At 35.0% G+C, this 15,314-nt stretch overlaps 2 protein-coding genes across 7 annotated transcripts in view; one reads left to right on the top strand and one right to left on the bottom strand.

Moving 5' to 3' along the window:
• LOC129251489 (guanylate cyclase soluble subunit beta-1) overlaps nt 1–15,314 on the top strand; it is a 227,492-nt gene that overhangs the window by 83,520 nt on the left and 128,658 nt on the right. For all 5 annotated transcript variants that reach the window (XM_054890827.1, XM_054890839.1, XM_054890826.1 and 2 more), the window contains exon 13: nt 3,949–4,106. In XM_054890827.1, coding sequence (XP_054746802.1) covers nt 3,949–4,106 — 158 coding nt within the window. The remainder of the gene's footprint in view (nt 1–3,948; nt 4,107–15,314) is intronic.
• LOC129251528 (uncharacterized) overlaps nt 4,374–15,314 on the bottom strand; it is a 63,695-nt gene continuing 52,754 nt past the window's right edge. For both annotated transcript variants that reach the window (XM_054890840.1, XM_054890841.1), the window contains one exon: nt 4,374–5,362. In XM_054890840.1, the coding sequence (XP_054746815.1) occupies nt 4,741–5,362 (622 nt within the window). In that variant the 3' untranslated portion in view covers nt 4,374–4,740. The remainder of the gene's footprint in view (nt 5,363–15,314) is intronic.

Genomic DNA, 15,314 nt, shown 5'->3' with positions numbered 1-15,314 from the left:
TACATAAAGAGAAAAGCGATATGAAGAACAGAATTTAATATACCAGCAAAGCTTAGAAAGCTTGTCAAACCGACCATGGCTTCCGTACACATCGTCAGCAAAGTTGGAGTGCGCAAAACAGGGTTTATTTCCTCTTCGATCTCTCACTCGAAACCTTTATACTTACGACTTTGACAGTAATAACAATGTACAGGTTGGTTGAAAAATAAGAAAGCAAAACTAAAATAAGCACTTAGCACTTTTCAGGTCGATTTTTTTTTTTTTTTGTATTTATAACTAAACCAACGCAACGACCTCGATTTAAAATTTAATTCAAGCAGGCTCTTTTTATTAAAAACAAGCTATTAAAGCTGACTGAACACTTTTGAGGAACGTAAATTAGGAGTTGTCAGTAAAAAACTGTCGTTTTGCTTACCATGGAAGCCAAAAACTTAGACTTCATCGAAACTAAACAGTATGCAAAATAGTGATATTACTAAAATTCGACTTTGGTATTTCGTTAAAAATATAGACGAAGCAATATAATTTTTGGCCTCCGAGTAGGTGTACCTTGATTTTCGAAGAGTACTGCATGTGGATCCGCTAAACATACTCGTATATATGAGAGTCGTATCAATGAACAGAAAACCAAAGTAGATTGAATAAAAGTCTCCTTAGGTAAAACACTAATAAATGAATTTGTGTTTCTTGGTGAAATTATATCCAAGAGGAAGGCCAAAACGAACAAACGTATGTCCATTTACTGTTAACGATTGAAGTAAGGTGGTCTTAAAACAGGATCCTACGAAGAATACTAGGAGCAATGAGTGATCATTGGGGTTGATGACTAAAACACTAAAATGCTGCAGCTTTACAAATCGTCAGACAAATTACACAGATGCTTCTTCTTCGACTTCCATAACTATTTTAAATCAAATATTGAAAAAGGATCTTAGACTTCGATCTTCAAAATTCAAATCGGGCAAGCGCTTAAGCGTAACGATTACAATTTGCGTAAAAAATTTTGCAAGACAATGTTGGAGCGATTTCGTTCAGTAAACACACTTTTTTGGAGCGATAAAAACCATTTTTAAATAAATGAAAGTATAAATAAGCGAAACTGCCGTTATTGGTTAGATTATATTAGATTAGATTTGTGGGGGGTTGGACAAGTCCAAGCACTCATTGTACTACACCCGCATAGATTTCAGTAGAAAGAATAGAGAGATAAAATGTGGATGGTAAGGTTGTGGATGGTGGAAAAATTAGTTTGAGGTTGATTCTTCCACAAATCTCTTGGATTCATTGATGAATCTTAAGAGTTCAACGCAGACCAACGTTCTCTATAGGCAGACCTCATGAAGTCGTAAATCCATAGTTGAATCGTTGCAGAATTGACACCTAGAAAGAGTTCAGGGTCTAGTGGCATACTTGCAGAGCCTTCATTAGCCAGTTTATCAACTAACTCGTTTCCTGTAACACTACAATGTTCAGGCACTCTAATAATATTAACTATGATGTGTTTTGCTACACTCTTCAGTTTTGTCTTACATTCACCGACTAACCTCGAAGAGCAGCATGGGTTAGGAAGGGCTTTCCGTGCAGCTTGACTGTCAATACAAATTCCAATACTGCTACCCCGTCACTTTTTCTCAATTAGCCGTTATTGGTTACATAACAGTGAAACAGAACCCAATATTAAAACATCAGCATCCACTTCACAGGCCCAAAGAGCCGGTTTAGTGCGCATTGTCAAGCAGTGCACCCATTTTTTTTAAATAGTCGAGGGCAAGCAATTTCTGTGGACAATGTCTCTTATCGGCACATACTGAATCCTTATTTTTTTTTTTCAAATAAAGAGAGAGCATCCTTCCTTTAGTACACAGGCAAGCTGGCGCTACGCCACACACGGCCATAGAGGATACGATGATACTGCGATACTGTGCAATTTCTTCCCTAAAAAATTAATAAACCGTTTCGGCGACATATCCAGGGCCTCCATGAGTTAAGGTCGCGCAAACTTAACCCTATGGATTTTTTTCTGTGAGGGTATCTCAAAAGTAAAGTCCAACAAACAAACTCAGTGACCATCTCAGCACTAAAGGAAAATATCGTTCGCGAGGTTAATGGCATCCCGATATCATATTCCAGGAGTGTATCCGACGAAACGCTCAACATTTAGAGGAAATAAGATTTAAAAAATAAAATCCGCACTAATCTTCCTTGTAATAGTTATTGAAAGAAACTTTGATAATTAGTAATTCTATTTGAATTTAGATTTTAATATTTAATTATGTCACCCGACACCCTATGTAATTTATGAATTTACTTACAACAGCACTTTTTACGAATTTCGGCAATGATTTCAGATCACCATATAGTTTATCTAATTAAGGGACCCTCAAACATTTAAGTCGCATTGTTGGCAATGCAGGACATTAGTTTAAGAGACGATCCCTTGCTCCTTGCTCATAACCCATTGGCATCTCGACGAAACTCATATTTCTGCAAACTCTCCGTGACAGTGTTAAAACACTGCGAGTAGCTCTTATAACATTTCTTTTGCACATGGTTTTCGCTGTTTTGTAGGTGGCTAACCCGGCCGCCGTAGCCGAATGCGTTGGTGCGTGAGTACCATTCCGAATTCACAGAGAACATAGGTTCGAATCTTGGTGAAAGACTAAAATGAAGAAAACGTTTTCAAACCCCCGAGTGTATTTTTGCCATGAAAAAGCTCCTCATAAAAATATCTGCCGTCCGGAGTCGGCTTAAAACTGTAGGTCCCTCCATTTGTGGAATAACATCAAGACACACGCCACAAATAGGAGGAGGAGCTCGGCCAAACACCCAAAAAGAGTGTACGCGCCAATTATATATATGTATATTATATTTACATATAACCCGTCTAATTCTGCGCTGAACTGCCTTCCAACAATACTTATCACGCACTCAACTTCTTATTACAAAAACAATAGTTTTAGTGTTGACATTCGTTGTCATTTCAATATTTTTATTTCGATTCTTCGCCATTTCGGAGTTAAATAATTTTATAATTTAAGGAACTAAGAGCCATTACAGTTTTTATTGACTCAATATATTTATTATTTATTTATTAATTCAAAAACAATATGATTCATACATAAATATTCGATATACTGCGTTAAATAACTATGTAACTACGACTTATTGAAAAGAATTAACAATTTCTTTTGTTTCGTACATACATATTTTTAAAATTCTTTTCACAAAGAAATCCAAGTTTCAAAATAATTTTGTGCAAATTAAAAAACAAAAACGCAAGAAATTTTCATCAAGATTACACATTTTTTAAACAGAATTATTGGCTAATTTCAGCCTTGAGCATTCTCTCCATACAACGAATACTCGAAAACCCCCAATAACGTCAGCAACAAAAAAAATTCAAAAACTAACGCCATTTTTGAGCGATTTCAATTTTTGGTTTCTTACAACAAAATTTTACGAGCTACAAAACTGCATACCTGAATTTTTTTCAAAGAATTGTAATTAAAAATCACGAACTTTACACGGAAATTTTCAAAGAAAATTTCTAGCTTTAATTTTCATTAAGACTGAAGCTTGGATTTATATGAAACTTAGCTTTTATAGGCGAATAAAAAATATTTTTATAAAAAAATTATTAAAATTAGATGATATAAATTGTCAAACCTTGTCAATAATTCGCTGTGCCATAGATTTTTAACGCAGTGATGAATTGCTTAAATACAGATTTACTTATTTCCTATGTACGTTCACTTAAAGCTCAATGCAATTCAATAGATTATTTTTCAATTTAACACAATTCATCCATTGTGAGATAAATAAATGTTAATCACAAATATTTTATCAGAAAAAGTATATTTAATTAAAACCAACTAAAATCCACAACCGTTGCATTTTTAATCCGCTCACTTTTCGATTTTCTCTTTTCTCACATTTTTATTTCCGCAGCAAGTGACGATTGGCATACATTCAGGCGAAGTGGTGACCGGCGTTATCGGTAATCGCGTGCCACGTTACTGTCTCTTCGGAAATACGGTGAATCTGACAAGTCGCACGGAGACCACAGGTGTGGCAGGGCGTATCAATGTCAGCGAGGAAACTTATCGGTGAGTGAATGACAGTGAAATTTTTCTTTTACTTTATAGAAAAATTCAACTCACTACCTTTTACCAACATGACTACTTACATAAATAGTTAGTGGATGCTACGCATTTAAAAAAAGAACTGAAAAAACCAAATTATATTAGTCTACTGCAATAGCTGAGTTGCAGTAAATAGCGAAATGAAAATGTGGAAAAATAAGTTTTGACAAAGCAAAGGTTTCCAACCATTTACTTTCAGAGATTTGTTTTATTCGCTTGGTTTTTGACTAGCGCAAGTTGAGTAAAACTTGTGACTGAAAGTTCGTCTTAGTTTTTTAAAAGTTTTACGCACTGTTTTGTATTTTTTACTGGTAGTCATGAATTCGTAAACTACATCGGATGAATACATAAAGGCAACCCTTTCCATTTTTTTCAGTTTTTTTTTTTGTTTTGAAATTGAAAATTGTAAGCACACAGTCAGCCAAAAGGCAATTCACTCATAGCTGCTGAGTCTGACAAAAACTTTCCAATTTTGTTTCTAACCGCTGTTGTTCATTTGATAGCAGTGTAATTGCTTATATGTAGAGCTACATTTATACCAGTTTATGTAACTCACTACTTCATACTTACTTCATATATGTAGTTGAGGCGATGACGGCTAGCTTAACTGGCGCTCAATGCAATCGTCGTCCTCAGTTTCAGTATCACAATTTTCGTTCTTGTTATTGCTGCTATTGTTACTGTTGCTACTGCACTGCAGCATCGTTTCATCATCGCAGCTGTCACTATTACTACTGGCACTAGTTTTGGCAGTCAACTGCACCTGCATCGGACTGATAATGTCCTCTGCTAATGGCTTCTGCACCACAACCACTAAACCATTTCGATTTTCTGCCCCTAATTGCACTTCTCCAATCTCCACCGATTCCTCTTCAAACACTGTCGCCAAATCGCCCACCATTATTACTTGGTGTTCATTTGGCCGATTTGATTCCAACAACAGACTTTCTATGACATCTACGCCCATTTCCACATCCACCGATGACTGGTCATCATCCCTGGATTCAGCAAAATGTACTCGCTTTTTGGCACCGCTCACTGCACCGCCGCTGAGTTGTAGCTTTTCCAATGCCGCATTATTTTCAGCATCGTCCTCTTTCTGTGGTCCTTCTAGCTCTTCCATCAAGTCAATATAACGCTGCAGGCGTCGCGGTAGTCGGAGTGTATCGATTCCGTTGGGGAGTTCGCAGTTTTGGCGCAGCAAGTCACGTATGAGGCATCTGCAACATGTTGACAAGAAATTTAGTACTTAGTATTTCGTGAAATAGAAACGAAAGCTTGGTGAGATTTTTAAAACAAGTAAAAGTAACAAAAAATCAAAAGTTAAGAAGATGCAAAAATAAAAATATTCAGAATGAAAAGGAAAGTTGGCGGGCACATTGTCGCCTTTTGTGTGCATACACACATACATATATGTATATTAGGCCGGGTCGATTTGTGGGGAGGCAAAAAAATCGCCCATTGCTCTGTGAAAATCATATTCTAGGGATCAAAATAAGAAACTTTACCGAAGGAACCATACCTCTAAAACGAACTCTGATGTCCCCAATTTGGGTCGAACTTTTAGTGTCTTTTGTGGGGAGACAAAACAATCGCCCATTGCTCTGTAAAAATCATATTCTAGGGATCAAAATAAGAAACTTTGCCGAAGGAACCATACCTCTAAAACGAATTCTGATGTCCCCCAATTTGGGTCGAATTTTTTAGTTCGTTTTCTCATGTAAAGGCCAAAAATGGTGATATTTGGAAATTATTGTATGGGGAACCCCCCAGGGGACTTCCAGGGGGTGTGCCACTGGCATGGGTGGATCGGCCGTCCAAATTTAGTGGGGGTCGGTCATACATTTGGACTCGATTGGAGCACTCTAAATGGGTCAAAGTGGAATTTTTCGTTCGACCCAAATTGGGGGACATCAGAATTCGTTTTAGAGCTATGGTTCCTTCGGCAAAGTTTCTTATTTTGATTCCTAGAATACGATATTTACAGAGCAATGAGCGATTTTTAAATCGACCCGCCCTAATGTACATATATACACAAATATCAAGCAAGACAGAAAAAATGTAACGCTTCATATTTTCAGCCGAGACTTTGGAAAAAGTTTGCAAAGTTTTCCTTTCGCCTGGCTCGTTGTTGATATTAACACACACCAGATCGCCAAGATGAAAGTTTCGAGTCATTGAAGTGATACATTCCATACGAAAAAACAATTTCATCATGGTCTCCAATAGCTGTATTGAACGTTGTAGACAAATATTCAGAAAGTTTGGGCGCAGCAAAAATACAATAAAAAAATCCAAAAGAAAAGTGTACATAAAGAATAATAAATATAAAAGAAAAAAGAACAATAAAATTAAAAATAAAAAAACACAGTGCCAGTTTACTAAATTTTATACACTCCCAAGAAACTTTATCACTCAGTAAAAATATTAAAAGTTTTCTTTTGTATTAAATCGTAAAATCTATAGAGGCTCAATGTGCAGTTAGTGAGTTTATTTATAATCCAGAAAAAGTAATAAGCAAATTAATTTTTTATGTTTTCGGGTATTAACGACACTTCAAAATTATACAGTGGTTGCTTAAACAGCATGAAAGGGGAGGAAGTAAGGCTGACCAAATGGGTAGGGGTGCACTATACGCCAGAAATTTGCATACATTGAAAATATATTTTTTTGCATACTTCGTACAACAGACTCCAGACCAGACACAAAGAATTATTTCTTTTCATATTAAAAATATATAACTTACTTATTTATTTACGTGAAATATAAGTATAAAAACTAAATAAATAATTGGCGTGTACTCCCCCTATTTGTGGTGTGCGTCTTGATGTTATTCCGCAAATGGAAGAACATATATTTTTTAGCCGACTCCGAAAGGCAAATGGTTTTTATGGGCAGAAATACACTCGGATGTTTGCCATTGTCTGCCGAGGGGCGACCCTTTTTTCTATCAGTTTGCTGTTTCATGCACGGAGATTCGCACTTCCAAATGGTAGTCATGCACCAACCCATTCGGCTACGGCGGCTGCCAATTATATTACACAGTAAGATAGCAGCAAAGGCTATCGGCCCGAAATATGTAACATTTTGGCCAATATTTCTTTCCGGCGGTTTTCATACTGATAATGGAAACAATTTTACAAAAACCAGGCTGAAATGACAGCTCATACAGTGGCGATTCCGTGTGATTTTTTAATAGTATTCAAGCTAAAATTTTTTATTTAACCAAAACCATATGAATCAAACTTTCAAATTTTAGAAAAAAAGAAGTTTTAGAAAAGAACTGGAAATTCTCATCAAAATGTTTAACTATTTAACATGACAATTTATTTGCTTTTCATTAATATTATCTGAAATCATTAGAAATTTAGGCAGGAGATCAGCCAGAAGGGTGTAAGGAATAAGCCAGATAACGTATGTACTTAGACCAATAGGCTAGTCGTAAATATTTCCCAAATAGCTTTCCCATGTGAAGTGCTCCAAATTTTTAGGTCAGTTCTTCTAAATATAATATATTTTTATTATATTTTTAGGCTTGTATCATTGGATAAAAACTGAAAAAAAAAGTTGGATAAAATTTTATAATTTTAAGATTTATTTAATGTTCAAAATTCCAGCATGGAATTTTTTAAAATGATATTTCTTCCGTTATTTTTAACATTTTTATAAATCCTTTTTCACTTTTCAAGTATAAAATATACTGTAAGAATTTTCCAGATTCTTTGATAAATCTGAAAATATCTCCCAGTTTAAGAGAAGAATTTTACTTCTTCTCATGACATCGGAACCCAACATTCGTAACCTTGCTCTAGCAAATGCGGGGCACTCACAGAGAAAATGCTAAGTGCCATCCGCCTCCTCTAAGCAATACAGGCAAATAGGATCCTTAATGATTCCAATGATGGTTATACCATATGATGACCTCATGAATTGTGTCCTGTAATAATACTGACCATCAACCGAACGTCTTTTCTTCCAAGTTTTAGAAGAAAGTCCGACAGTTTTGTGTTCGGCAGCGTTTGGGTCCTGCATACATAATCGCTGATCCACTTCTTGATTCCTGCAGAACTGGTTCCGATTATTGGCTCTGGTCCCTGTTCCTATCGGCAATTTCATTCCCTTGAACCCCGCAGTGTCCTGAGCCCATATAAGTACGAGGTTATTATGTCTTGCAACAGAATTAAGCTCCTTCTTACATTCTTGAACCATCTTTGAGGTTTGCTTTGCGTTCTCCAGAGCCTTTAGCGCAGCCTGACTGTCACTAAAGAATACAATCTATTTCTCGCTTCATCTCCTCTCAATTATCCATTCTGTTCTATTCAGAATGGCAAATATTTCCGTTTGGAAAACAGCTGCCATTTCCCCCATAGCAAAGTGATACTTATTACTATCGTTTAAGTACCATCCGGCTCCAGACAGTATTTCATTCGTGAACCCATCGGTAAAGAAAATATCCGTCAAACCTCCCTGGATGCATTCTGGATTGCTCCATTGCGTCAACATCTGACATTAAATTTCCTTCCAAACGAAACTATGGGTATCAGGTCGTGTTTAGGTGCAAAAAATAGTGGATACTGCTCAGATAGCATCGTAAAGATTTCTCTGTGTTCCGAAATTCTCTCTTCGTGCCAGAGACTATATTTCGGAGTCTACACATTGCTTTTATTGCTTCCTGTTGTATTTTAAGATCCAGGGGGACCAAATCAGGCACAGCATTTAGGGCATCACCAGAGGTTGTACTCATAGCACCCGTGATGCATAAACATACACTTCTTTGCAGCCTGTACAGTTCATAAATTTAACCATAGTCTATCTTCACCAAACCACAGAAGCATAGGTGATGATTGGTCTGATAAGTGCTGTGTATATCCATCCACCAGACCACAGCAGGTTTCAGACCTCAAGTTTTGCCAAAGGCTTTACGACATTGCTGAAAGATCATCAATGCGCGATCCACCTTCAGCGAAACATGTGTTTCCCAAGTGAGCTTCTTATCTAAGACTACTCCTAGATATTTAACTTTCTCAGACAAACTGAGTGTCACACCTTTCGGTGCTGGAAGACTAAGTCCATCCAGTTTCCGTTTTCTCATGAACAAGACTAAGGTTGTTTTGTATGGATTGACGGAAAGACCTTGTCTCATGCACCAGTCGTCTATTTGATCCAGAATTCTCTGCACTTGTATGCAAAGCCTTCTTAAGGATTTATCCGATGTTAGCGCACAGACATCGTATGGTTCAACATGAAAACCGAGTTCCTGTATTTCCGTTAGCAGAGAGTCGACGACGAAGCAACACAGCAGCGGAGAACAAACACCGCCTTGATATACTCTAATATTTGTATGTATTTATGAATATTTATTATTATTATTTCGTGTACAAAGATTCTTACAAACTACTTGATTAATTAAATAGCTTGAATTTGAAGCTACATAAAGTCTATAACTTGAGAATAAGGCAAAGTCGAATCCATCTTGATATCGGCTCATTATATGCGTAATTAAATTGATGAACGGCAACAGTAAAGCATGTCTAAATTCGCATTCAGACTGGTGGAAATTGAAAAAAAGTAAAACTCGAAGATCCAAAACCCTACATTTCCCAAATACTCAGAAACTCCGATGAAACTCCTGCGTATGCTCTTGATATCTGACGTGACGCGGAGTGAATATTATATTAGTATATGTAAGTATGTATACGTATACTACATATAAGTGTACAACAACTTCCAAAGTCTGTTTGGAAACTCTTTAGTTTTGATTCATAACAGAAGTCAACAAAACATTTTTTTCTGGTTCTTATTTTAATGCACAAAATCTGATGCTAGACATCGAATGGATCATTTACCCATTAATAGTTTTTAAATTAGTCTTTTGTTTTACTTCGATAAAGGATGATAGGAGAAACACCGCACAAATGTAACAAAATCATTAAAAATATTCACATTTGGGCTTGATTTTTTTATTTTAATTTAGATATTCATGTTATTATTAATCATTCTTATTGGATTAAATTGACTTTTTCTGATTGTAGTTTTTCATGAAATTATTAAATAACTTTTCTTAAATATTTATACAAATATTTTTTATAATCTAGCGCGCAAGTTGCTGAAAATTGTATATGGTTTCTACAAAAGTAAACTTTGGTAAAAAAATGCAGATTTTTAATTTTATATTTTGTTATATTTTGTTCACTTTATATAATTTATTTATTTGTGCATACATTTTTATATTCAAAGATCAAATAAATTAAATAAATAAATCCTTTTTTCAGTAAATTTTAAACTTAAAAATTTGCCATCTAGGGTGCAATATTTATCACTATGGTGATTCCAAAAACTGGGGTTCACACACTCGTCAGGCATGCCCGGGGTTAATTTAAAAGTATTTATTATTGTAATTAAAGGCAGTTTTGTTAGTAAAAGTAATTTAGTTGCTTGTACTTTTTATACTACAACTTATCGAATTATGAATGGCTACAAACAAGGGCATGTTTGCGGTACTAAAATCCAAAATATCAAAGCCGTAATATATATATACAATATATTAGGGCGGGTCGATTTAAAAATCGCTCATTGCTCTATGAAAATCGTATTCTAGGGATCAAAACAAGAAACTTTGCCGAAGGAACCATGCCTCTAAAACGACTTCTGATGTCCGCCAATTTAAAAATATCACCATTTTTGGCCTTTACATGAAAAAATCAGCTAAATGGCTATGTTTTTTCTTTATTTTTATTTATTTATAATAATATTTATTTTTTATTTATAATAATATCTATTTTTTCTCTTAAGAAATTTATTTAGTCAGAACATATGTAAATGAAAAAAATAATTTAAGTGAGTTATAGAAAAGAAACTAAAAAGTTCGACCCAAATTGTGGCACATCAGAATTCGTTTTAGAGGTATGGTTCCTTCGGCAAAGTTTCTTATTTTGATCCCTAGAATATGATTTTCACAGAGCAATGGGCGATTTTTTTGCCTCCCCACAAATCGACCCGGCCTAATATATATATATATATATATAATAGGTATACTTTTAATTACCAGAACTCGAAATAACCCGAAATCCAATTGTTTACAAGAAACATGAAGTTTCATAAAATTTTCTGCAATTTGAATTTTTTTTTATTTCAATTAAAATTTGCAAGAACACAAACCAAAAAAGCAAAAGATGTAAAGCATCTTATAAATATATGGAACTGAAATATTCGACAACAAAAACTTAAAATGTTCATCATTGCTATTTTGTTTTTACCACGCATTTCCTACTGCAGGAAGTTTCTATTCACACATTTTACTCTTCATATGAAAACTATTTATCATCTTTGCCATATCAATTTTCCTTCACTGCTCATGAAAACTGACAGCACCCACTTTACTCTCATTCATTATATTGTAACACCCGACCCCAATTTAAATTGATAAATAATAGAAATTCACGCAAGGTATAAAAAAACGTTCTTTTTTTTACAATGCCAATTTGTCATTTTATACGATCCAATTGGCACAAATTGCCGTTCGAATTGCCAGTCAAATTACTTTATTTTCAAACGAATTCGCTCGCATGCTCGATTTGATTGTCCGCTTGCGTGCTGTTTTTCTTTCCGTTTTTCACCACATTTATAATCTAACCTGAATATGTCATATGAAATTTATGATTGACCTTTTTGACATAGCACAGAAGGAAAATAATATTTCATTAGAAATTCATGGGCATTTGGCAGCGAAAAAACTTTTGTGTTAGTAGATTTCGTAATATTTCTTTAGCGCGTGGAAAATAGTGTCTGCGCTCATACATATATGTACATACATATGTACATAGATATATCAAAAGCAATTTTTCGTCACCAGAAAATAACGGAAAAAAAACTTTAATTTTTTTAGCATAAAGGCTTTTATGCACATGAACTAAGACAGAAGGCGCCAACTATATACGGTTCATATACATACATGTGTACATATTTATGTACAGGAAACTGTTTACAAATACCTTCATTTGCGCATTATACAGCATAGAATTCGTTATTTTTTTCTTCGGTATTAATTCGTTCATCTTTACAATAACAAGAAATTTCTATAAAAATCATTTTCCTTGCGTTAGTGACCGGCTTTATTAGTGTCCGTTCAGGCATTAGAATTATTATAGTATGTGCTAAGAAAATTTTTAAATTAGTTGAATTCATTATTATCCGAATTTTATTTAAAAACGCAAGTGAAACTCTCATACAAAATATTGATCTCGCCTAAAGTATATTAGTAAAGTGTACCAAATACTTTCATGTACCCTTAGTAACCTTATTTTAACAAATACAAAAAAACTACTTTCAAAAAGTTTGTTTGCACATCTACGCCATTTTAACCGATTTATTTTTTATATTCAAAAGTACAACACACAAATTTGTACATTGAAAAAACAAGTGGATATTTTTGTCTATATTTGTTTTGGCTTTTATTTTTCAAAAACTTCGTTGTGATATTTTTAAGCGATTTAATTTTCAGAGAGCGTTGACAATTTTTAGTTTCTATTTTTTTTTTCTTTGTTGTCAAAAACAAATGACACACTTTATTAATACACCTAGAACTCGCCAAAACATTGTTCGTCCCTGACAGCCGCCTGGAGAGTATAATGCGCCTAGGATCACTGATTCCAAGTATATGTTTACTTGTAAAAAGTGAAAATAATTGTTTGCATTGGTCATACGAGCGCCTGTGTATATGCAACACCTTTATGGCCATTACCGGTAGGGCAGTCGCTGAGCGTTTGTTATGGAATTTTTGTTAATGAATCAAACAATGGGGATTCACTTAATGTGTCACATAGTGTCCCATTCGAACTATTTTCCATAGGTAGAGTTAGTAGCGCACTTTATATACACATATGTACATATATAGTAAGAAGATTGTTATCAATATCTTGGGATATTTGAAATAGTGAAAAAAATGCAACATCCCCAACGGTAAATTCATCTAAAACTTATTTTTTCGTGTGGCTTAAAGGAAGAGAATGCTCTACAATAATTTTTTTAATGAATAAAATAAATTATTTATTTGGACCTTTGCGCGCCATTGCTTGTTAGTTTGTATAATACAGCTGTGTAGTTCAAAAGTGTCAAATATGATCAGGTACGATTAGAGTTGGGTATTTCCCGAGAAAATCCCAATCTCGAGAATCGGGATTTCCCGAAATAACGAAAATTTCAATTCTCGAGATGCGGGATTTCCCGAAAATAATTTTTGAGATTTCTCGAGAATTCTCGAAAATTCGGGAAAAGTTCCAAAAAATTAAAAAAAAAAATCTAAAACCAGTGTAAGAGCAATGAATTTCATAAAATATTGTTTTTATTTATTTTTATTAAAGTATAAATTACATAAAAAAATATTTGAAAATATTACTATTTCAATTATTGCAAACAAAAAAGTGAAGCAAAAATAATTACAAAAAAATTCTAAACAAAAATAATTCAAGATTATACTTATTAAAATAGGGGAAAAAAGTGATTGTAAACATTATTTCCCAAAATAGTGTTTTAAAAAACACAGACTGTCAATGGCTTCGTCTGACAATCGCGTACGGTTTTTGGACACAAAATTACCCGCTGTAGAAAAATTCCTCTCATTTTGAGTCGATTTTGGCTTAACAGTGTTAAAAGCCCCGATCAGTCTTTCAACATTTTGTGTTTTCTCTCAAGTTTTTTCATATAGTTTTAGCTCGTTTCTAAGCGACGAAAACATCTGGTTCGCCGCATGTTGCGCAATGTCTGCTTTCGGTTTTGAGCATTGCTGAACGTATTTTTCAAGCTGTTTCGCATTATCTTCTTCATCGACGTTGTTGGTTGCAAATACGTCATCATCCTCAGAACTAGACACTGCTTGGTCTTCTTGAATGCTCGTAGAAAATAGACGAACCAAGTAGTTTTCGGCTTCTTTTATCAATTCTGTTTTAGAACAGGTGTGGAAAAATTCAGATTTGTCATTAGAGCTGTTAACTGGATCGTGTAAATATTTAAAGGCCGATAACAAACGGCTAGATCTACGAGCTGTTAAGTTTTTTTTAGGCTGGATAAGAGTTCATTGCCCAATTCGATGTGCTGATTCTCCAATTTTGTGAACAAAAATTTGAGAATAGAATCCGCAGCAAGTAAGTTCACATTTTGGCGACTAAGTGCTTCTACAGCAACACGTATAGGTTTAAGAGCATTTATGATATCCTCGCAATACTTTTCTTCTGCGTCAGTAGTGGCCATAAAATTTAAATTAAGAGTGTCGAGCGCCTTACGAACATGCTTGCTGATGAAAATGTATCTGGCCAGCATAGTTTCCAGGCTATTCCAACGTGTTTTGCAATCCAACAGCAAGAAAAGCTCTTTCTTCTCGACCTCTTTAACCTAATCCTGCAAGATGGCATTCCGTACAGGCGAGTTCTTGAATTTCAAAACTATCTTGCGAACCTTTTTTACGATTTCAAATGCAGACTTTATAGTGACCATCTTGTCAGCAACAAATACGATATTGTCGTCCTCGTCATCGGAAGCGTTTTCCGCATTAATGTCGGAAAATGAAGTACTGGCTGCATTGTTTTCATTTTCATCGGAGCCTCTATCATCCGAATCGTCTCCATCGCTTACGTCACTATCGTATATCCTGTTTGCGACTTTTCGTTTCTGGTACATTACCTCCATGACCGCCAAATGTATGCCGTGATTGTAGCAAATCTGTTGATGCGCTGGTGATAGTCTCCCAAATTTGATCATGACACTGGCACCATCACTTGTAATAGCCACGATGTCGGACTGTAGTTTTATATTGAAGTCTGAAAGCTTTGCATTTACGAGCTCATATACTTTTTCAGCGGGACATGATTCCTGAATGCGAACCAGGCCAAGGTTGTCAGATTGTCCATCGTCATAATATATATGGATGTTCATGTAACGCACGCTTGTCCACTCGTCGATGCTCAAGCTGAACTTACGCTGTGCAGATTTAAAATTTTCAATTTTGATCTTCAAATCGCTTTTTATTTTCGTGCAGTACTTCATAACCAAACCCAGAACAGCTTTGTGACACTTTGGAAGATGAAATCCTAAGCGGCTGATACTATTACGAATGAACTCACTTTTTGTTATCGCGTTTATTGGAATTCCATCTGTTGCAGCCAATTTTGCAACAATTTG

Source organism: Anastrepha obliqua, chromosome 1, assembly GCF_027943255.1.
Source record: "Anastrepha obliqua isolate idAnaObli1 chromosome 1, idAnaObli1_1.0, whole genome shotgun sequence".
In the NCBI taxonomy this organism is placed as follows: domain Eukaryota; kingdom Metazoa; phylum Arthropoda; class Insecta; order Diptera; family Tephritidae; genus Anastrepha; species Anastrepha obliqua.
Note: the sequence above shows the minus strand (reverse complement) of the source record. Positions and strands in the feature narration are given on the sequence as shown.